The sequence below is a fragment of the Lepus europaeus genome, chromosome 21, assembly GCF_033115175.1.
Source record: "Lepus europaeus isolate LE1 chromosome 21, mLepTim1.pri, whole genome shotgun sequence".
NCBI lineage: Eukaryota > Metazoa > Chordata > Mammalia > Lagomorpha > Leporidae > Lepus > Lepus europaeus.
Genome location: NC_084847.1, coordinates 13,993,945 through 14,017,445, shown reverse-complemented (window position 1 = coordinate 14,017,445; position 23,501 = coordinate 13,993,945). Strand labels below are relative to the sequence as shown.

Here is a 23,501-nt window from a genome sequence, read left to right as displayed (position 1 = left end):
TACCATCGTTCTTTTTGCCATGAAAAAAGTTCTCTAAGGCATGTCGTTTTAGGATTTCCAGTATGCAGAAGGTGACCGTGCTGCTCAGAAAGCGGTCACCTGCCCGAGACTGGATAGACAGTGGGCACAGCTCAGCAGCCCATCCAGCCATGGAGCCAGATGCCTCCTCCCCCAAGAAAGAACCCTGTAATCAAAATTGATCGTTCTACTCAATACATGTGTTTACATTTTTATTGTTAAGCTACTAGTTCACTTTTTACCCAACTGAAACTTCACCTCTGAGGTCTCCTATGGAAACCAGGTGCACATGGGTCCCGAAGCTTCCAGTAGCTGCCCTGAGGCCCCAGATGGCCCTGCAGAGCCTGGGGCTCCCCCAGGTGCAAAATGAAAACCACTGATCCTAGTGATGTAAAACAGTTCTGAAGTTTTCTGTCCCTAGAAACTGTCAAATTTTGATCTTAATGTATATGTCTTCTGTGTGTTTTTTTTTTTTTTAATTTGTTTATGAGAGAGAAAGAGAGGTGTCATCCATCCACTGGCTCACTCTCCAAAATGGCTACAACAACCATGACTGTACCAAGCCAAAGCCAGGAGCCTGGAACTCAATCAGGGTCTCCTGTGTGGGTGGCAGAGACCCAAACACTTGAGCCATCACCTGCTGCTTTCCAGGTTGCACATTAGCAGGGAGCTGGATTGGGAATGGAAGTGGAACTCAAGCCCATGACTCTGATACGATTTGGGAGTGTCCCAGCAGTGACTTGAACCCTCTGTGCTGCAGCTCCCACCCAAGCTGTGTCTTCTGTTTGCAACAGTCCTTCCTCGGCCCTCTGAGATAAACAGACAGCCTTGGAAATCTCTGAGCAACAAAATGCTGGGTGCAGCACCTCCTGACCCTCCAGGACCCGCCTCTCGCAAGCAGTGGTTCTGTATCTATGCAAGCTTTGTACAGGTGGCTACTGTGTTTGGCTTTCCGTAGAGGTTTATGTGGCTTCCTGTGTGCATAGCAATGCATTTGACCTCGTCCAGTGCATACAGGCTAGTGAACCTGGCAGGCGGCCCAAGGAGAATGAGGTGATCGGCGACAGAGTCAGTTACCTTCGGAGCTCAGTCCCATCCCGGAGCTGAGATTCAAACTGACCCAACCCTGAAGTTCTGGGAGCTAGAAGGTGTTGCTGTGTCCTGCCACTAGTACAGCACAGCCTCCAGTCCATCGAAGAAGGAATAATAATAGTAACAGCAATAATGATAACAGCCAACAGTCTAGCACTCTCTGGGCAAGATCACAGAACCCGTGGTGGATCTCTTTCGTTGTTTTCTGCCCCACATTCATTTCCCCACTTCTGGAACTAATTTCTGCCTCAGTTAGAATTTTTCAGTTGCAGGCAGCAGCGAATTCCCTTTTGCTTCATTAAATTTGCAAGCCACTCCATGAAGTAGGTATTGTTATCTCTCACGGTTGTGAAGATGGGGAAGTTGAACAGGAAGTAGCTGACCAGACCTGCCCAAGGTCACTAGCCAGTAAGTGGTAGGACTGGAACTTGGTCCTCCTCCCCGTGTTCCCAGGTCCCCGTGACTTTGACCGCATTGTCCATTGGTATGTTAGGGACACTGGTTGGGGAAATCGAAACAGATAGATTATAATGGTCATGGTCATTATTTGTACATCCCCAGTGGAGTGTGAATAGTGCACACAGTATATTCTCAGCCACAAACATGAGGGAAACTTGAGCTTTCAGTATGCAGCCCAGCGTAGTTTAGGGGTCATTATTTATATTTGTCCTGGGAACACTGGTGTGAGATTTAACATGTCATACCTTGGCAGGAGGCCACAGAGAGGAATGGGTGATGCCTTGCGTGCCGCCTATGCAGCAAAGAATATGGAAACTTCCCAGTGGCTCTCTTATTCTGAGACTGAGCACCTGCTGTGGGCCATTTGCACAACACACAGGCAACACAAAACAGTGTTACTCCCATTCGGCAGATTAGGAAACTCAAGGCCCAGTGAGCCTGAGAAATTTGCTCAAAATCAAACAGCAGTTCCATGGCGGAGATCAGAGAAGTTTCTGCAGACACCTGTCGGAAAACATCTTTCACTGTAGCCAGGTGTTGGCTTTTCCCGCTTCAATCACATCTGCTTCTCAGAGACTTTCTTCTGTCGTCCTCCTCCGAGGACCTCCCCTTGCCCTCAAAGATCAGAGAGCTGGCTATCATCAGTCATCGTATGGGAATGCAGAGTTTGGGTAACCAAATGTTCTCACTTGAGATGTCTTGTGGAATGGGAAGATGGCCACGTTTCAGAGAATGGAAGTGCAGTCAGACTCGCGTGCATATGCGCACAGACCCAAGCGCACATTTCCCAGGCTGAATGTCGAGCCGGCTCCTCGTTCACGCTGCCTCACCCAGGACCTGACGTGGCCTCCAGGTGCCGATTCTTGTCACTCACCTTTCCATTACAGCTGTCTGGTGAAAGGCCTGATGTGCGAGGAGTGCTCATTGATGGAACGTCAGATTAACTGCCTCTTAAGAATGGCTTATGTATGTCTGAAATGAAAAACGTGTTCTCACAAATGTTCTGCAAAAGCATTTAGGTGAGGAGAGATGGCTTGCCGGTCCCTCCAAATGCAGACAGCATCTCTCAGAGCTGTACCATTTTGGCCAGTAATGAAAAAGCAAATCCAATTAAAAGGGGTGGGTTTTATCATCCAGGCGGTTCTCCAGTTTGCTGTGGGTCTGTACAGAGGCCCCTGTCCTGCAGGGGCCTCAGACCACTTTGTCTTTGTCAAGGAACTGATCTGTGCTCCAGTTTGCTGTCTGTATATCACATGGACCTGACTGGCTTTGGCTTCCTTTTGGTCTCACTGTGCCCTACTGGAGGACAGGGACCCCCGCACCTTATCCACTGCTTTTCCGTGGTCTGTCCAGAAAGTGGGCAGTCAGATCTCCCAGGACAGCAGTCACAGCTTACAAAACCCTAGAGTTACACGGGAGCACTCAGTGTTTAGAAAACTGCGAGTAATTCCAGAGATGCAGCGGGCAATGCCAAATTGTTAGCAGCCTGTGTGCCTCGCTCAGGAGTTAGGCAGTGGTCCTGCAGGTGGAGAGGGGCCATTGAAGATGTTAGGTGGAAGAGGTGACATGATCAGACGCCTGTTCTCAGAAGATCCTGCAGCTGCTTCCTGGAGGGCGCATGAGAACAGAGCCTGCGGCTGGGGCGGCTTTTTCTCCAGTTTGCTTTTCCTCTGGGCCCAGCGGCGGCTGTGGTCAAGCCCGGGGGTCCAGGAAGGAATGTGATGACTAGAATTTTCCATGCATTTTCTCCTTATCTCAGCAAGAATGAGTCCCTCTGTAAGCTTCGATGGCATTCACGCCAGGGATTTGCCGTATTTCCAGTTCTTTGGCTCTTGCCTTTTCTCCAGAGAGCCTTGAACTTGATCTTTCTTCAGTGTTGTTCTGCAATCCTGGACTTCCTTTGTGGAGCACCGAGGGTAATGGCCATGTCTCCACTCCCTCCGTCTCTCCCACCCCCAATAAGCCAGGGGGGCCATGGCGCTGAATTCACTCCTGAGATGGAGTGGAGGTGGGAAAGGGCGCAGGAGCGGGGCACGGACCCTGCGTGGAGGTCTCACCCGCACCGCCTCCCAGTGGGCAGCATACGTCTGACGTCCGTCCCTTTGACAGGAAGTAGCTTGAGAGGGTGAGGGCGGTTTGCTGTGTTTGTTTCCTGGCTCTGTTTGTGAAGGGAATTCCACATTCCTGAAGCTTACTCCCGAGGAGGAGAGTGGGACTGGAAAGCGCTCAGGCTCTGGCCCTCGGGTGCCGACTCAGAGACTGTGGACAGGCAGCTCTTCCAGCCCTGCCCCACGCACCTGGCAGCCAGCACCTGCTGAGAGGGCTCCCGAGGAGTCAGAGGAGGACGAGCACTTGACACTGGGTCGGCAGCAGAGGGAGAAGCTTCTGCAGCCGCCGTTGTTGTCTCACGAGCACTCTGACCCTGGGGTTCCTTGCCTCCCTCAAGTCTCCCCCAGTTCATCTGGCAAAGACCTGGGAGGAGCGTTGCTGGCAGAGAGAATGGGATGGGCACAGGCATGGATACTGGAGTGTATGAAGGTGCTCCTGGCCTCCAGGGAGTCTGTTCATCCTTCAAGCCAGGGTGGACTGAGCCCTCCCTGCGGGGCGCAATGCAGAGATGAGCCTTGGGAGCCAGAGCTCCACGTGGGCCCTTGTTACACATGTCAGGGAGTGAGTGGGGAGTGCCTTCTGTGTGCTAGATCCTGGGGGAGCAGAACTGAGTGAGACGTGTGACATCCGAGGTGCAGTCCTGGTGCTATTAGCTGACAGATGGACTCCAGCTGGCCCAGATACGGGGGCACGTAGGTCTGCCCCTCCCCCACCCCCTGTTGTTTGAAGAGGTCATGTGCACATCTGGGTGAGGTCCCTTTCCCCTCCAGAGTCCCACTGGTTGCTGGTACTCTGGGAAAGGCAAAAGGCCCTGCCCAGGCCTGGCCACCCTGTCCAAGAAGCCCACCCTGACAGCCAGGGTGGAGCCAGAGGTCTTTCCAGAACAACCCCTCCTCCACCCCCTTTGCAATCTCCTCTTCCCCACATTCCTGGCAGCCAGACAGCCTGGTTCCTGGACAAGGGCGCGAACCCCAGCCGTGCCCTCAGCTCTCGAGGAAGCCTCGTGCCATACGGTGTGTCTTTCCAAGGGCACAGAGGTACTTTCATAATGTCTGTCCTTCAAGTGAAGAATTCCACTTCTAGGAACTGGGGAGAGGCACGTGCAGGGACGTTCACGGGGGCAGCGTCTGTAAGAGGCAGAAAACGCAGGCAGCCTCCGAGCCCATCACTAGGGGATTGGCTGTGCCATCCTGTGACGCTGACCTCCATGTGCTGATGGCACAGGACAACAGAATTAATTACGACGTCCAGAATCATATACATGTATATATGTATACTATATTTCCATTTATGTCGTTGTAAATTGGATATAAATGTCCCAGCGGATACTTCCTGGGGTTGCACGAGGATCCACTGGGCTGATAGATGCAGAGTGCTTGAGACAGTGTCTGGCACCATGTAGCAGGCATGCGAGTGTTAGATGTTGCCGTTGCTGGTGTTTACTTCGCTGTCTGGCTGTCATCGGAGCTTCCAGAACAATGGCTTCAAAAGCACAGGAAAGGGTGACAGTTGCCCTCCCTCCATGGTGGCTTCTGGACAGCTGTGCTCATCGCGGAAGGGTCAGCTTTCAGCACCCGTGGGACGTGACACGTATCCTGCGGCTGCACGCCCCGTGGACCCTTCTGTCCGGTGTCACCACCTCATCTTGGGCTGCCTGGGGACCATCTGATTTGAGAACCAAAAGTTCCATGTCCCGAAAGCCCGGAAGTCCCAGAAGCCAGGATGGTGGCCTCCTTGTCACCCAGGTTATTTTGGAAATAGACAGCCCAGTGGTCGCTGTTGGTTTTCTTGCATTCCAAAGAAAAGCCTAAGAGTGTTACAGCCAGGTGGGATAGTATGCAGTCGTGAAAAGGAAAGACATTCTGATGCATGCTGCTCAGGGAAGACATTGTGCTCAGGGAAGACAGCCATGCAGCAAAGGGCAGACGCTCCATGTGCCCCAGGTACATGTGTTCCTATACAGCACATACAGCAGCGCGAACACACAGTAGTGAGACTCTCCGGGACAGAGTGAAGGGTTACTGTTTAATGGGTAGAGAGTCTCAGGTTCACAAGATGAAAAGAATTCTGGAATTGAATGATTACAGAACACCGTGAATGTGCTCCATACCAGTGCGCTGTGCACTTCAAAATGGTTTAAGTGGTAAGTTTTATGTTTCATGTATTTTACCCTTGTAGAGTAAAAATACGATCCATTGGGTGTCATAAATACTGTTTTGTTCGATGCAGTGAAGTGGTATTTAAATTAAATGTGCACATGAGGAAGCTGTGCGCACGAGGTACTCACTAGACGAAGACGTTAAGGAAGGGCAGCCTGGTCCATTCGGAGCTTAGTCTGCAAGCGCCTCAATCCCTACCACCCTCAACCTGCCGATTCCACAAGCCCTCGTGTCCTCGCCTGCTCCACACAGGCTGGCCGACTGCCGTCCAGAAGGGCTCAGTCCAGTGCCTTCCGAGGTCTGTGCGTGCCCAGCAGTGTCAGGGCTGCGAGATCCTGAGTCCTGACGTTCACAAAACTCCTGTGTGTAACCTTGACCTTAACCACATTCTTGGCCTTCAGGGAGTCCGTCCACCCTTCTTCTTCCAAGTGTGGACTGAGCCCTTCCTTGGGGCCAGGAGCCATTCCCAGCATCCCGCATTGGGAAGGCGTCCGGGCAACAAGAGTGCCGGAAGGGAGGGATCCAGAGAAGCACAGCTGGTTCTGTGTTCGGCTTCTGCGTAGTGGAGATGGGGCAGGCCCTGGCCCCTCTCGCCCCTCACCCGCTACCAGCAGACGGGTCTTGCTTGGCTGAACCGCTTTGTGCCTTCTTCACACAGCCAGGGTGCCTGGGTGCTGGAGGGCCCTGCGAGTGGTGCTCCCTGCTTTCTGTGAGTCTTCATGCTCAGAACCACTACATACATGTACATATGAGACACACTGTGGTGCCATGGCCCTCCGGGAGCCAGTGCCTACCTCTGGTACCACCGGGAGACACAGAACCAGTCCCTACTCTGGGCTGCTTCCCACACCACATTCTGCAGACTGTTCTGCAGGTTTTGTTTTTGTTTTTGTTTTTTTTTTTTTTTTTGACAGGCAGAGTGGACAGTGTGAGAGAGAGACAGAGAGAAAGGTCTTCCTTTGCCGTTGGTTCACCCCCCAATGGCTGCTGCAGCCGGCGCACCACGCTGATCCGAAGCCAGGAGCCAGTGCTTCTCCTGGTCTCCCATGGGGTGCAGGGCCCAAGGACCTGGGCCATCCTCCACTGCACTCCCGGGCCACAGCAGAGAGCTGAACAGGAAGAGGAGCGACCGGGACAGAATCCGGTGCCCCGACCGGGACTAGAACCCGGTGTGCCGGCGCCACAGGCGGAGGATTAGCCTATTGAGCCGTGGCGCCAGCCCTGCAGGTTAGATCTTTTCACTGCTTTCCCCAGTTCAAAATGTCTTCAGATTCTGATGTTCAAGATGATAGTCGTTAATGCTCTGAAATAATAGCTAATGTTTTTCAAGGGCTCATGCTATACTAGGTGCTACTGCACAGGTCCTACCATGCATGAGTTTACTTACCACTCCGAACAGCACAGGCTTGTGAAGGAAAAAGTAACCTATTCAAAGGCCAAGTCTGGGCTTTCCAGAGAAGCCTACAGGATACCCATGACGATGGGAGAAAGAGACTTGATCCTCTGTATGCATGCTTGACATATAGCAGTGCCTCTGGGCCCCTGGGAATCTCGCTCAAAGGCAGAGGAACACAGTAGCTCTTGGGTGGGGCCTGAGACGCTGCACGTCTGTGCACAGCGAGCTGAGGCTGCAGGCCAGGCTGTGAGCAGGGAGACGTCAGAGCACCTGCCACTGTTCTGCACCTGGGGTGGAAGTCACCCACCCACTCATTCATTCTCCATCACGTTCCAAAGCTATCCCATAGTGGACAGCGCTGGCCACGACACGTGTGACTAGGTTCCCGTCCTGGTTCTGTGCTATCCCTGAGTCTCGGCCACCCATCTGTAAAATGGGAATGTAGCTTGAAGTCGAAATCATCTTTGTGAATATCAAGTGCAGGGAAATTGTACTAAAGTCTTCCCCAGGGCCTAGGATGCCATGTGCGCTCACTAAAGGGCTGTGGTCTGAGAGCTTATGTTGTTACTCGTTTATATTTGCATTCATCCAGAATCCCCATATGGTTCCCAGGAAGTTTGTTTTCAGCCTTCGTTCCTGAGTTACTTAGTTCACAATGGATTTCTCAGCGGCTTTGATGGCCGCAGCAGCGGACCTCAGACCCCAGTTCCCATCAGGAAGTAGACTAAGAGACGTGACTCCTAATCACAGGAGAAAAGGGTACGAAGAAGCTGTTGGAGAGACAAGACACCAAGGATGCACTCCAGGAGCCACTTGGCCAATGGCTCCCTCCCCAAAGGAGGAGGGAGAACCTTGTGCGGCTGGGAGAGTGCGCGCGAGAGCCAGGAACGGGGTAAAATGTCAACATATTCGCAAGCTGTTAATTATCTGGAGAGAACTAAATATTATGTAGGCAATTATCGACAGGCGTCTGAAAGCAACAATGGGAAAACTTGGTCCCCAGCCGAATTCCCTCTCCCCCGGAGAAGGGCTGGGGAGACAGGCGTTGGCATTCAGAGCGGACACTTTACACAGAGGGTGAGTGAGGGGCCCGGGATCCCGGGGCATGGTGGGTAGGCAGTGGTCCCCCAGCCCCACCCATCCAACCCCTCCAGCAAAAATTCCTTGCAGTGCACACAGCGCTTAGCTTTGCAAAATGTCTTTACCCACGAGTTCTGAGCCTGGAAACCACTGCCCCCCCCCCACCCCGTCCTCCCTCCCTCCCCCAAAATGTCATCTTTTGAGACGATTTCATGTGGAAGCATCGCTAAGTAAATTCGCTAAATGCCTATTCATCCCCGTCAGATGGGGGCTCGGTGAAGCGGTAAATGCGAAAATGGCCCCAGCTCACGGCCCTGAAAGGCGCTTTCTGGGGTTGCCAAATGGAGCTGCAGCGCCTGACCCAGGGGGGCCCCTGGGAGCCCCGGTCCTGGCCCCTTCAATCCTCCCTTCTACATTATTCCTGCTGCCCGGGCCTCATTCAGAGGTTAACTTGTCCCGCATTCATCAGGACGACAATAATGAACTGTCGCACAGAGTGGCTGAGCTGAGACAGGCGGGCGGAGGGGCCCCTTCATGGGCGCTCAGCACCGGCTGATTTTGTTTCCCCTTCTCGCTGCCGGGCCTCCCAAGCTCCAGGTACTTGGGTCTGGGGCCCTGGGGTGCACGGTGGGGCTCACGGACACGTGGCACCACCTCCGTGCACACTGCACACCGGAGGGGCTGGGCTTGGTGCGTGCGCGCGGATTTGCCTGGCTCAGACCCTCGGGTTCCTGTGGTGTCTGCCACCGCAGCGGCTGGGTTGGGGTCGTGTTTATTTCAGCCACAGGATGGGGCCTCGGCTCTGCGGCAGCCACAGCTCTGCGCCCCCTCCGCTGGAATTATGAGTTGGTCAACATGAGCCATCCAATGGGAGAGCAGGGGCTCCCGGTGGCGAGACTGCAGAGACGCGGGAAGTGAGGGAGGAGGCGGCGCTGGGAGGAGAGAGGACAGCCTTGTGCGGGGCTCTCAATGCACGCGGCTGCCTGTTCCGTAGCCTGTGCTGTGCAGGCTTAATTCTCTGAGTTTAGAGCAGGCCACCGTTCAGGGAGGTTAAATGACTTCTCCTTGGACACACAGCTGGCTTAGCCGTGCAGCTGGAGTCTGTCCCCAGAACTTTTTGCTTCCAGATCCCATTTCTCAAAAGTCTAGCCTCCATCGGATTCCCAGAGGTGCTCTCCCGTTCCGCCACCTCCATGGATTCTCCCAGTTGGAAACCGCGGTTAACCCTTTCCTCTTAAGGAAAAGTCCCCGAGCCCCGGAGAGGCCTCGGCGATGCAGGAGCTGTCACGTCAGGCCCCATTTACCTGGTTGGGTTTATTCAGCGAAGAGGCGACTGATTCTGGCAGATGGGACCTGTGTGACTGCCTTTTAAAATACTGTCACAGTGTATGCACAAGCTGATTAGCTGTGACTACACTGCTAGTGCCAGGATTGATGGTGATACATCTGGGCTAACAACTCCAGGAACGATGTCAGCCACTTGTGTCGCACTTCATATTTTTTAAAGCTCTCACAATCAGTAGCCCAGTGAGGGCCCCGTGCATGGCTTCACTGATGAATTCACTGCTCAGAGTATATTTGAAGGAGTCAGTTCAGACTTGCGTTCATTCAGTCACTCAGCAAACATGAATGTAGCTCCTACTGTGTGCCAGTTGTGGATGGGTCTGACTAGGTGCCGTCAAAGAAGCTTACGTGGCAACATAAGCAAGTTCGGTGGCTTTTGGGAGGTGAAAGAAAATTATGAAGAAACTGCTGTTATTGGGGGGGGGGGAGCAGTGCTGGTTTCCCCTGAGTGACCTGAAAAGGCCTCTTTGATAAGTTGACATTTGAAAGGAGATGTAGATGACAAGAACAGGCCAAGAATGGAAAAACACAGGGCAGAATTTCCCAGGAACAAGCAAGTGCAAAGACTCTGAGGTTGCTATGTATTTGACATTTGGGCTGTGCACTGCTGACCTCCTGTTTGCCAAGCCCAGGGCTAGCCACTGGAGAATGCCAAAACATGTAAGATGTTTGGCTTGCTCTCCAGAGTTCCTGGTCAAACGCAGCCCTTGAGAAAAAAAAAAAAATCCAAGCAGCCCTTTGTCATATGGAGATGGGGACACATAAAGAAGATGCCTTATCAGTGTTGTGATAAGCAAAAGCGATTCAGGCAGAAGGACACCGAGAGGGAAGCCTGGTTCCCGTGACACAGGGAGCTGAGACTCCAGATCCGTGTGGTCTCGCGAGGACCCTGACCTTCTTCTTGGTTTGTTCCCACAGGACGAATGACCAGCTGGTGGCATTTCTCTCCCGATACCGAGATATGAATTTCTTGAAGTCGCACGGCCGGGACAATGCAAGGTAGCGCATCACCCCCTACCTCTGTGCAAAGCGAACATGGGAAGTGTTGAGTGATCACTCGGTGGCCTCCTTCTTGGCTGGTTTGATGCCACTAGAGAAAGGTGGAGGATGGGAGGAGGGCCTGGCACGACAGGCCTTGGCCATGTGCGTTTAGACACTGTAGTAGCCCCTCTTGTCAGCTGTGGACAGAGTGGATATATCTCATAATGTCATAGGCATCTATGTATCTCATAATGTCATAAGCATCTATGTCTCTCATAATGTCATAGGCATCTGTGTATTTCTTTTTCTTTTTTTTTTTAAGATTATGTATTTATTTGAAAGGCAGAGTTACAAAGAGGCAGAGGCAGAAGGGGAGAGAGAGAGAGAGAGAGAGAGAGAGAGAGAGAGAGGTCTTCTATCCGCTGGTTCACTCCCCAGATGGCCACAATGGCCAGAGCTGTGCCAATCTGAAGCAAGGAACCAGGAGCGTCTTCCAAATCTCTCATGTGGGTACAGAGACCCAAGGACTTGGGCCATCTTCTACTGCTCTCCCAGGCCATAGCAGAGAGCTGGATCAGAAGTGGAGCAGCCAGGACTAGAATCGGTGCCTCCCTGGGATGCTGGCACTGCAGGAGGTGGCTTTACCCGCTGCGCCACAGCGCTGGCCACTACCTATTTCATAATGTCATAGGCATCTATGTCTCTTTTAGCCCCATGCACTTTCATTAGTCCATTATCTAACCCTTTGACGAAGGCAGCTGTTAATTCCCATTTAATTGGTGGGAAGACTGAGGTTCGCAGTCCAGCTGGTATTCCCAAGGTCATTCATTCAGTCAGCCAGTTATTCAACAAGTGTTTGCTGAGTGCCAGGCACTGTTCCAGCAGCAAACAAGACCACGTCCTGGCATAGCATTTACAAGAATCTCGTGCCAACAGACTCGAACCCAGGAGTCCAGCTCGCAGCCCTGTGTCCTCCCCACTGCTTCATGTCTGCTCAGGACATCAGCAGAGATTAGAAGCCTGCAGAAACCACTAAGTTCCAGCACTGAGCTGAGCCCAGTTAGAAGCAATACAGTCTTGAGCGCCCCCTATAGGGGAGATCTGAATTCCAGCCTTGAACTGGGAGCTTAACCTGCAGCTCACAGGATACTTTCAGCTTGCCCTGTGCTTTGCTGGGCCCTCAAGGTGTTTTTTCAGTTTCTCTCTCTCTCTCTCTCTCTCTCTCTCTCTCTCTCTCTGTGTGTGTGTGTGTGTGTGTGTGTGAATTCAGGTGTTTCATTTGAAAATTGATAGCCCTGTTGAGTAACAGCAATATTTCCCATGAAAATCCAGATTTCCACCAAGTCTTTAAAAATCGTAAGATCCGTGAATTCTGTGCATGAACTGAGAGTTGCCACAATCCTCAACCTCCAGGCCCCCGTTGGCATTTCAGTTTGCAGCCTCTGCTTTAGATCTCCTCTGCTGTTGTTGGTTGAGGTGTCACCCTCGCTGGCTCTGTGACTCAGTTTACCCAGTTATGCACAGCAGGGGATGGGGACAAAAGCAAACCGTGAACTCCATTTCCAAGAAGTCGCCCCGAGTCCTCCTGACATATCACGTTCCTGAATTTTTACTCTGATTTCCTTCGCCTGGCTGTGTGTAGATTCTTGCTGTCCTACTCACAGCCTGCCTCCCCCAGTTTAAAAGCAGACACCCGGACTTGAAGATGCTCTTTAAATTAGCACAGATTACCATAGCAGAGCAGCCTGGCCAGGAAGATAAGGGTGACAGCCCGTGTGTTGTGTTCCTGCTGAGTACCCATCACTCCACTAGCCCTGTGGCCCATTTCATACAAGAGCCAATGCCATTCCCACAGCCACCAATGCATCAGGAAGAATTATTGTCCCCATTTGTTGGTTCTCGTCTTCAGTGTATCAGCTTGTGTCTAAATTCCATCCACCCCAGAGTCAGTGCTACAGCCTGGTCAGTATTTATTCCCTCTGATCTGTTGGTCAGACACGGAGCTTAGAACTGTGGCTAGCACGAGTTAAAAGCATGGGCTTCGAGGTTACACCTCCTGGGTTAGATTGACTATGCCCTCCCTGTGCTGCGTTAGCCGGTGACTTAACCTGTCTGAACCTGTTCCCTTACCTGTACGACAGAAATATGAGTAAACTGACACTCATGGGATTGTTGGGAGGATTAAAGAGAGGTTGCATATCACGCATTTGGTAGAGTGAATGCCCGTGTTCATGATGAGGACGCTAATGTCATTGTCACAATATGCATAGGACTAAAATGTTGCTAGCAGGAGAAAGAAATACAAGGGAGTTTTAGGAAGATCATGGAAAGTCACATTAAAAGATAAGTTTATATTGATGCAGAACGTTTTGAAATAAATGCATAGTTTTTCATAACAAGCATTTTCCATGAACTCATTGAAGGTCCTTATATGCATGGCTTTCAAAAGTGTTTTGCACCAAAGTAAATGTATCGTTGGACACCATCCTCCACAGATACTCTGAAGTACCCTTGTTGAAGGTGCGTGGGCCTGAGTTGCGACTCTGGGCTCTGGAGTCCATCCTGTGTTATTGATGGGAATCAGTAGTTGGCAGGTGGTACCCACATGGCACAGGACAAAGGCACAGGCTGAGGAATCGCTACTTGTACCTCCTTCCACAACCCCAAAACCCAGAGCTCTCTGGACAGACAAGGTCACAAATTCTAACACTCGAGCCCCCACTTGGGTTCTCTCATTTACATGAATTAAGGGCGGTAATTTAGTATTAATTTAAGAGCAGAAGAAGCCAATGAACCATCATCCTCTATGCTCTCCTCTTGGGTAGCTCAGGTCTCACCTGCTACCTGCCAAGCCACAGCCTAGCCCAATCTCCCATTGTCTCTCAAGCATGCAGAACTAGGCATGGCTTATCTCTGGTTCCCTCCCTGGTGGTATGTTAGAAAGACCTCTTTGGATGGGAAATGACAGAAAGCCAGTTCAAACCAGCTAAGGATAAGGAAGGTTTTGGGGACTGGCTTCAGGTATGGCTGAGTCAAGCAGCTCCAATGTTAACACCAAGCCCAGACTCTATTTGTTCTGTTTCCCTGTGTCAGCTTAGTTTTCTGACGCCAGGTACCAACTCTGGGCAACTTATTAGCCTCATTTTACCACTAAGCAGACAGAGAGTCAAAGAAGTGAGGCAAGCTGCTTGACCTAACATAACTAGGGCAGCGCCAGGGCCCACGCCCTGGTGAGTGTGTCCAGAGTCCAGGCCCGGCTCCTGCGTGATTCAGCCCCTTTGTGCTCCAACCCGGCTCTCTGCCAAAGCACGAGGTGGTTGTGTGGCTTCTCTGAGCTTTATTTTCTCAATAAGGAGGTTAAACGAGATGATCTCCAAAGGCCCTTCCCTCTCTGATGTTCCGTGTTCCTGGAACAGAAACAACCCTTACAAAAGAGGAGGTGACAAAAGCAGAGAGGACTTGAAAGGCAGAGAGATGGGGAGGGACAAAAGCAAACAGTGAGACAGAAAACGGGCCACAGGGTGCCTGGGTTTGCAGGTCCACGTGACTCCTAATGGAAATGCTGACCTTCTGTCCTCATCTGCAGCCTTCGGCAGCCAATTTGGACTTCCAGCTCCCGCTGCGAAAAGATGGCATAAAGGCAAACTAGGATTTTAATCGCTGCCAAATTGGTCCTGACTGTTCCTGTAATTAAATGAAGGGGAGTGTTGTGTTCACTGTTTCTCCTTGCTTTCCTCCAAAAATAAAGTAATTGGGTATGTTGAAAGACATGCAGCACGGGCATCATTTTCCCCAAGAACAGGAACAAAGCTACCAGACGCAGGTGCCCTAAGGTTCACCCTCAGCCTGAGGAAGCGGGTCTTTGGAGATGGCCCCAGGAGCTCTTGGTGTCCACTCATGGGCATCAGAGATGTTTTCCAGCTCATTCGTGATCACCAGGACCCCAGTGGTCATGCTCACGCTGGGGCGAGAGCATAGATCAGGCTACAGGCCAGCCACATGTGTCAAAGGTCAGCTCCGCCATGCAACGGCCAGGGAGCTGCAGCAAATAGGTTCAGTTGGCCATGTCTCAGTTTCCCCATTTACACAAACCAGGCAGTGATGGATTTGGGGGGATTGCACATCCTCACTGGCCACAAGAAGGCACTGGGCTGAGCAGCCAGGGGCGTTCAAGTCCATTATCTCCCATCAGCCTAGTTGGCAGGTGTTACCTCATTTTAGAAATGAGCGTAACAGATACGTGGAGTTGCTTTACCTTGTCACATGGCTATTGGACAGCAGAGCTGGAACTGGACCCTGGTCTGGTTTGACTTTAGGGCTCATGTTCTTCTGGCACCGTGCGGTCAGTGAGCGCATTTCAGAGACCCTGACCTTTTACATTCTTGGGGTGCACTGATCAAGGAGCAAAATCCTGCTGACTTCAAACAGAATTTTTTTTTTTTCACACAGTAAGGACAGGTCCTTCCCCTACATCCTAGGGTCAGCATTTTCCAAAGTGTATCCATGAACCACCAGTGACGTGACACTCTTTCTGGTGATTTGTAAATGGGCATGCAGGGAACGTTAGGTGTTGGTCTCCCGCGCATCAGTAGACACGTGGAATTATCCCATTTATCGCATGCTTACAATAAGGCTGGGCTGAAGAAATAGACGTTGTTTTCAGTTGGCATCTAGAGAACTCTTAAGGGGCTCTCCTGCTGATGCTGTATCAAGCACATAGCCGAAGGCTTAAGAATTCAGGCTCTAGGGCCAGATCTCAGGCCTCCACAACCTCTGAGCACCCACTGGGTGTGTGACCTCAGTTACCAGTTTCCTCACCTGTGAAATGGGAATAGTGATAACAACGCCAACACTGTAGAGTTGTTGCAAGCATGAAATGAGGCCTTAGAGGGATAAGCTCTTGGAACATTTCATTGTGCCTGTATAGTTGGTAACAGTGGTGGTGGTGGTGACAGTGGTGATGATGATGATGGAGGAAGAAATGAGAAGAATCTTGAAGATGATACACAAATGATTGGCACCTTTAACAAACAGCTTTAGCGTCTGTGAGAGAAACAGCCGGCCTTGTAAGTGTGAGAAGTCTAGGTAGGGAGGCAGCAAGGGCAGATAAGGTGAGAAGTAGCATGAAGAGGTTTCTCCCTTCTCTGGCCAGGACTGCACCTGCCGTAGGCAGCCACTCCCGCACTGGGAGCCACAATGGCATCCAAGCAGCATCAGCAGCTCCCTTCTTTGACATTGAACTAATCCTCAAACCTCCCTTGATGTGCAAACAGGCAACTGTTTAACCAAAACTTGGCAGACCCATCCAGAGCCTGGCCGGGAACCTCTCCCAGGCAAATCTGTTCTCAGGAGGCACTTTGGTGCCAACCTGCTTATGGAGGGAGGGGCGCTCCCCCTGGCTGACTTGCAGCACCATGACTGATGTGAGGAGATAATTAATATCCCATCTCCAATAGAGAAAGCAGATTGCATTTCCTTTCTGCTTTCCTTAAACCCGACCGGCACATTTATCACTGCATGTTCACTTTGTTTAATCCAGTCATGGCAGCCACGTCAAAATACAGCTTAGCCTGTGCCAGCACCCATGCAAAACCACACACACAAGCACCCTCTCTCTGTTGGCCTCAGCCTGTGGTTTCAGGTCAACTTCCCAATTTTCCTTTTATTGATATTTTTAAAATATCATGCATGGGAGTTAGACAAAAGACTCAAAGAAAAATATGTTCATGGTGTCATCTCTGAAAGGCAGAGTATGATCTTTGCATTTTTTTTTGTTCTAAGCCTATGAAGGTATGCGTTGTTTCTATAATGCGAACAAAGAGACATAAACCTTGTTTTTAAAAATACGTGCAATGTGGAAAACCCGTTAACCCCCAGCAGAAATGTAGACTCATGGAGGTACAAGCTGAACAAGGACTCTGAGCTCTGTGAAGACCAGGAGCCTCCAAGCCTGGGCACTCCAGGCTCCAAGATTCGGGCTGTGACTGCATTCCTGCCTGGGCTTCTTTTTCTTCTCTCTCTGAATGGTGAGCCCAAGTTGGCTTTCCCCACATTGCGCAGTAATAGCAGTTACACATGGAGATTCTCCTATGTGCCTGGGACTGTCTTAAATGCCTTACAGAAATTCACTGTTTCAGTTCTCACCATAATCCCAGGATGTAAGTATAGTAATTATTGTGCCCATTTTCCAGATGGGGAGGCTGAGGCCAGAGAGATTAAACAACACAGTTCATAAGTGGGGAAGCAGACTTGACAGTGTGGCTGCAGAATCCGGATTCTTATAAGCACTGGGCTGCACTAACCACCCAGTGCTGTCCACCATGGAGCTTTCCTCCATACCCAGGCCACATGCATGAACAACATGTCCCTTCTCTCAGTCTCATCACAGCCTGCCTCTCCTGTGGTCGATCTGCTCTGAAGTGAGATGGTAGCACGAGCATTTCCTTGTAGCTCTTGCATTTCAGCCACCGTAGTTTCTTTTCAATCATGCGGGCTTCTGCACAAGCTGTCACTCATGAAGCCCCTCCACCCCGCACAACTCTTCAGAAGATCAGTTCCTGCTCTTCCATTTATCCGGCTTCAGTGCCACCCCCTCAGGGAAGCCTTCCCAGCAGTCTTCACTAATTCAGTGTCCATGTCTCTACTTCCTGCCATTGCTTTCTGAGTTTTCTTATAGCACGTGTATTAATACCTAACTACAGATCTGTGTGTTGTATTTCTTCGTGTCTTCTCTATTTATTGCAGCAGTATTATAACTTGTGGCATCTGGAGCCTGACTACTAAGATACCAATGCCATCCTTACCCCAACTAACTGTGTGGTCTTGGGAAAATTATTTTATTTGTGTATTTATTTATTTGAAAGGCAGAGTTACAGAGAGGCAGAGAGAGAGAGAGAGAGAGAGAGAGAGAGAGAGAGAGATCTTCCATCTGCTGGTTCACTCCCCAAATGGCCCAATGGCCAGAGCTGGACTGATCCAAAGCCAGGAGCCAGGAGATTCTTCCAGGTTTCCCACATGGGTACAGGGGCCCAAGCCCTTGTGCCATCTTTCCACTGCTTTCCCAGGCCATAGCAGAGAGCTGGATCAAAAGAGGAACAGCCAGGACTCAAACCAGCACCCATATGGAATGCCGGCACTGCAGGTGGCAGCTTTACCTGCTGTGCCACAGCACCAGCAGGAAAATTATTTTGTTTCCCTATGGTTCTGTTCCATCACTTGTGAAATAAACCTTTATGGAGTTGTAGTGAGGGCTAAATGAGCAAGTGTACAGTTGCTATGTGGAACAGGTTCTAGAATGTAGTATGTGCTCAATCAGTGCTAGCTGTCATTGTTTGTCTCCTGTCGAATGAGTGAAGTGAGAGAAAAGCAAGAATGGTTATTTACCACCATACTGTCAGTGCCTAGTCTGGATCTGGAATGTGGAAGGTGCTTTCTAGAGCTTCTGAATACATGCAGGCCCAAGCACACCTTGCTCTCCCATCTCTTGCAGAGTGGACACATAACACCTAATTCCAGCCCAGGTCAGCAGGGGCACAGCCCACCTGAGCCTGACCAACAGGGACCCTGTAGGGCTGCCAAACTGAAAACTCATTGAGCTGAATCCTTGAAGGCTTATGGCTTGGAAAGATAGCAGGGTTTTGTGCTCATGAGAGTTGGACAGAATTAGAAGGGAGGCCGTGTTACTCATCACCCCCACCACCAGAGTTATTGCTGTTGCTTAAAAATAATCACAAGAGGTGGAGCGCCTGTAGGGGACTTTGGGTCCTGTCCTTGGTGCTGAAATATCATTGCTTGTTAGAACATAGGTTTCTCCTTTGCCCTGGGGGTGCCCTATGTACCTGTCTACCAGATCCCTCAAGAGAGAACAAGAAAGAGGAGCTTAATATTTCCAACTTGCTAGGGCATCTTGGACATTTGTGGGGTGCTTACCATGTGCTAAGCCCTCCCCATGGATAGTCTCACTTAAACCTTCACATCACTTCTGGGGGATGGAATAGGTATTATTGGGATCACCATTTTCCACATGAGAATTGGAAGTGCCATGTGATTCATGTGATGAGGATTGACTAAGGTAAGTAGCAGCCATGGGACTTGCATTGAGTAATCTGGCCCCAGAGCCCTGGCCTGGCTTGTGTATCATCTGTCTGTGCTGTGAGGTCCTGTTCACACGGCTGGCTGCTTTCATCCACTGTGGGTTTTCCTGCTGACTGCATGACTTCAGTATTTTTACTAAAAATCTTTAGGCTGTACTTATAGAGGAGTAATCTGGGATCACCAAACAGCAAACAGAAGGAGGGGAGATTAGGTTCTGGGCTGTGTGACTTTGCGTGTATCATTCACCCTCTCTGGATCTCGGGTCTTTTTTCTTTTGTTCTGATTTGTCTGGAGGATTAGCTATATTACCTGGTACTGAGATTCCTCCTGGCCAAAACATACTAGAGGGTAATTTATTTCTTTTAGAACCTGTAAAGGAGGAAGATAATTCTGGAAAATTCTACACTCGATGACTATGCCAAGACTGTAGCCAGGGAATTCACTGAATTGGGAAATGTCCTCACCATCTGCCTTCCCAAATATCATTTTTTAAATATCACAGGTGCTTTCTTTAATATTTATTTATTTGAAAGATAGAGTTACAGACAGAGCAAGGGAGAGACAGACAGAAGGGTCTTCCATCTGCTGGTACACTCCCCAAATGGCTGCAACAGCTGGAACTGGACTGATCCTAAGCCGGGAGCCAGGAGCTTCTTCCTGGTCCCCGACATGGGTACAGGGACTCAAGCACCTGGGCCATCTTCCACTGCCTTCTTGGGGCATTATCAGGGAGCTGGATCAGAAGAGGAGCAGTTGGGACATGAACCAGCACCCATAAGGGATGCCGGTGCTGCAGGTGGAGACTTAACCTACTGTGCCACAGTGCTGGCCCCCACAGGTGCTTTCTTAAGTGACTTCATCTCCTGTGGAGGAGAGCCAGGCTTCCTCCCCACCCCCATCTAAAGTATTTTGATGCTCAGCTGAGTATACTTGGTCCCTGTGATATCCAAATAGAGTCCTACTTAGCTGTGACGTGGTCCCATGCTGTGCCAATAGAGAAGCAGCCCAGGAAGGTAAACCACCCTTTTCTCAGAGCCACGGGGGTCCACATGCATGCTGTGCAGCCTCAGCAGCCTGGTCTGAAGACAGCAGTCTATGGAGTCTGGCAGAAAGCTTCTCCCAGCACCAGCAAGGAGGCCTTCCCTCTTGATTCCTTTACTTCTGGTCTTGACTTTGGGGGGCAACAGAAATTCTCTGATCTTTCTTTTGGAGCTTTTTGGAGGGACTCTAGTGAACTGGAACAGCAAAGAGTGGCAGACTAGTTAAGAGCCTGCAGGGATTCAGCCAGACCTGGATTCAAGTCTTAAGATGTCTAGCTGAATGACTTTGAAGAAATAGTTAATCTTTCTGTAATTCGGTTCCTCTGTTTATTAAGGATGTGTTCAAAGAATCCAGTACCCAGTTAACTAATACCCTGTAACTTCCTGGTTGCCCAAAAGAAGTGGTTGTTACCCTTTCCTTTATCCGTTCATCCAATAGACATGTATTGGCACCAGCTGCATACGAGGCAATATCCTAAGTACCAGGGTACAGAAGTAAATGAAAATAAGACAAAAGACTCTGCCATCTTGGAACCTGCTTTACTGAATAGAAATAGACAATAAACAAATGAAGACCTCATACATCACATTATAAAGGGAAAATGCTGTGGAGAAGAATAAATGATGAAAGGAGGACTGTGGGGGCCGGATGTGGGAACAGGATGCATTGTTGTGTGAGGCGGGATTGCTGGTTGGGCCGGCTCATTGCTTGGGTGCACAAGGTCTTTTGGCGAAGCATCCACTATTGTGCTTTCGCAATTTTGGAGTTGGTTAGAACGATGTCATGGGAGCTCCTCTTAGAGAGGAGGAAGCTGGCATTTGGAGACTTTGAGACAGCCCCACACCTTAAAGCCTCACAGTGAGAGCAGAGGCAGGGCTGGTCCCTAAGTTGGCCTGGTACCTCTTCTAGGATGCCACCTAATGACCCACTTACTCCGTGTGCACAGCAAGGGTAGGAGAGCATCTCTGGTCACCTTCGGTATGTTGGCACAGTCCTGCTGATCTTTGCCCCGCTCCTCAGGGGAAAGAGCCGGGCACCCTTTGTTGGCTAAGCCAGCGTTTATGAAGAGACACCCAGCTGTGTCTTTGCTAACTTGCCTTGCTTTTCAGTTTTACCTTTTCTTTTCTTTTTCTTATTTTTTTTTTTTTTTGGACAGGCAGAGTGGACAGTGAGAGAGAGGCAGAGAGAAAGGTCTTCCTTTTACCGTTGGTTCACCCTCCAATGGCCGCTGCGGGCAGCGCATCGTGCTGATCCAAAGCCAGGAGCCAGGTGCTTCTCCTAGTCTCCCATGGGGTGCAGGGCCCAAGCACTTGGGCCATCCTCCACTGCACTCCCGGGCCATAGCAGAGAGCTGGCCTGGAAGAGGGGCAATTGGGATAGAATCCGGCGCCCCAACCAGGACTAGAACCCGGTGTGCTGGCACCGCAAGGCGGAGGATTAGCCTGTTAAGCCACGGCGCCAGCCAGTTTTACCTTTTCAATTATGGTGCATGCACAGGGCAGGAAGAAAGTAAATCCCTGCCAAGACAACCAACTCTTTTCTTTTTTTTTTTTATTTGACAGGTAGAGTTATAGACAGTGAGAGAGAGAGAGAGAGAGAGAGACAGAGAGAAAGGTCTTCCTTCCATTGGTTCACTCCCCAAATGGTTGCCACGGCCAGCACTGTGTTGATCTGAAGCCAGGAGCCAGGTGCTTCTTCCTGGTCTCCCCATGCAGGTGCAGGGGCCCAAGGACTCGGACCATCCTCCACTGTCCTCCCGGGCCACAGCAGAGAGCTGGACTGGAAGAGGAGCAACCAGGACTAGAACCCGGTGCCCATTTGGGATGCCGGCATCGCAGGTGGAGGATTAACAAAGTGAGCTATGGCACCAGCCCCCAACCAACTCTTTTCCTCTTGGTCAACACCCAGACTCAGCCCCTTCTCCCAGACTAAACCTCAGTCCCCAGTAGTTCCTGTGTCCCCAGGAACGTTTCTGAGACTTGGGGAATTGGTCGTCTCCATTAACCCATAATTAACCAAAGCATATATTTGCAGCTTATCAGTTTTTGACCACAGTAAATACAGCCACCAATCTCCCAACGCCATGAATATTTCATTTTGAAGATGACTGCATAAATATTGTATTTGAGTATTATGGTCTGGGGCATCACATTAAAATTGCAAGACAGTGACATTATCCCATATAATGGAACATGAAATCAGAATGCTGATCAAGGGCAAGAAAAATTTTTCTAGTCCTCTCACCTGGTCTCTTCTTCCTTTCTCCTGGATAGTCTATTTTCTGTTTTCCATGTAGGTTTTTTTTTTTTATAAATTATCGAAAGGATGAAGTTTTAAGCATGAGTAAGTGCACTGAGTGGGCATCATTTATATTTATCACCAGCCAGCATCAGAATAGATCTTGTTTTCCCAGATGCAGGGGTTTCCTTTAGTGGCCCTGTTAGAGCTGCGTTGGGTTCCAATAGGGTGGTGTAGTGACCATAACATGAACACAGCCTCGCTGTTCTGTGGAGCTCAGATTTTACACATTTGAAAAGATGTGTTAGGGAGAGACCAAGACTGGAGACGTTGACAGCTGAGTCTTCTGCTTGGTTCTGGTTGGTGCTGTCCTCTGTCTGTCCTTGGAAAAGTGGGCTCCCATGGGGCCCCAAACCCCCTTCCTGGGGGGTGTAACAGAGTGACGTATAGAATGTTGTATTCAGCTGCCTTCATACCTTTCCACTATCCCGCTGACCCCTGGAGGATTTGACCTTATAACCCAGGCCTGGCCCGACTTTGTCATTTTACTAAGGGGGAAACTAAGAGTCAGAGAGGACCCTTCCCTGCCTTTCAAACTCTCCCATATTGTTGCAGGTAAAGCAGCCCTGCTCCGAGACAAAAAGCCGATTTCAGCCTAATGAAGTCGGCTCTCCAGCATCATCCCGCCATCACTACCTTGTTACACCATCATCAATTTTGCTAAGACTTAAATATATTACATCATTATCTCCAGTGCGCAACTAACGTCCAGGGGCAGGTCCACTGCTCATGCAGGGGAGAGTGCTGGAGATGTGGGTATATTAATGAGGTGGCAGATAATTCCCCTGAGCGGATGCCAGTGGATTTGTGAGAGGCCCAGTGGAAGGGATTCGGTGTGACCAGCAGGGCAAGACCATGTCCAGCTTCGGTACCCTTAATTCTCACTGTCACACTGGCTTTTGCTGGTGTTGCTCTAAGAGGCCGCCAGCATCTCTAGGATTATATTGTCCCAGTCAAAAATCTTATAGAGGGGCCGGTGTTGTGGTACAGCAAGTTAAAGCACCGGCCTGTAGCACCGGCATCTCATGTGGGCACCAGTTCGAGTCCCAGCTGCGCCACTTCTAATCCAGCTCTCTGCTTATGGCCTGGAAAAGCAGCAGAAGATGGCCCAAGTCCTTGGGCCCCTGTACCCATGTGGGAGACCCAGAAAAAGCTCCTGGCTCTTGGCTTCAGATCAGCTCAGTTCCAGCCATTGTGGCCATCTGGGGGAGTGAACCAATGGATGAAAGATACATCTCTCTTTCTCTCTCACTCACTCTCTCTCTCTCTCTTTCTGTCTCTCTGTCTCTGTCTCTCCCTCTTTCTTTCAAATAAATAACTCTATCTTTCAAATAAATAAAATAAATCTTTTTTTTAAAAAAAGTTATCTTTTAAAAAACCTTACAGGCCGGTGCCGTGGCTCAGTAGGCTAATCCTCTGCCTGCGGCGCC

At 50.4% G+C, this 23,501-nt stretch overlaps 1 protein-coding gene across 1 annotated transcript in view; it reads left to right on the top strand.

The window, feature by feature from the left end:
- The window catches only part of XYLT1 (xylosyltransferase 1), a 336,604-nt gene that overhangs the window by 275,813 nt on the left and 37,290 nt on the right, over nucleotides 1–23,501 (top strand). The window contains exon 6 of the mRNA XM_062180382.1: nucleotides 10,576–10,656. Within this exon, the coding sequence (XP_062036366.1) occupies nucleotides 10,576–10,656 (81 nt within the window). The remainder of the gene's footprint in view (nucleotides 1–10,575; nucleotides 10,657–23,501) is intronic.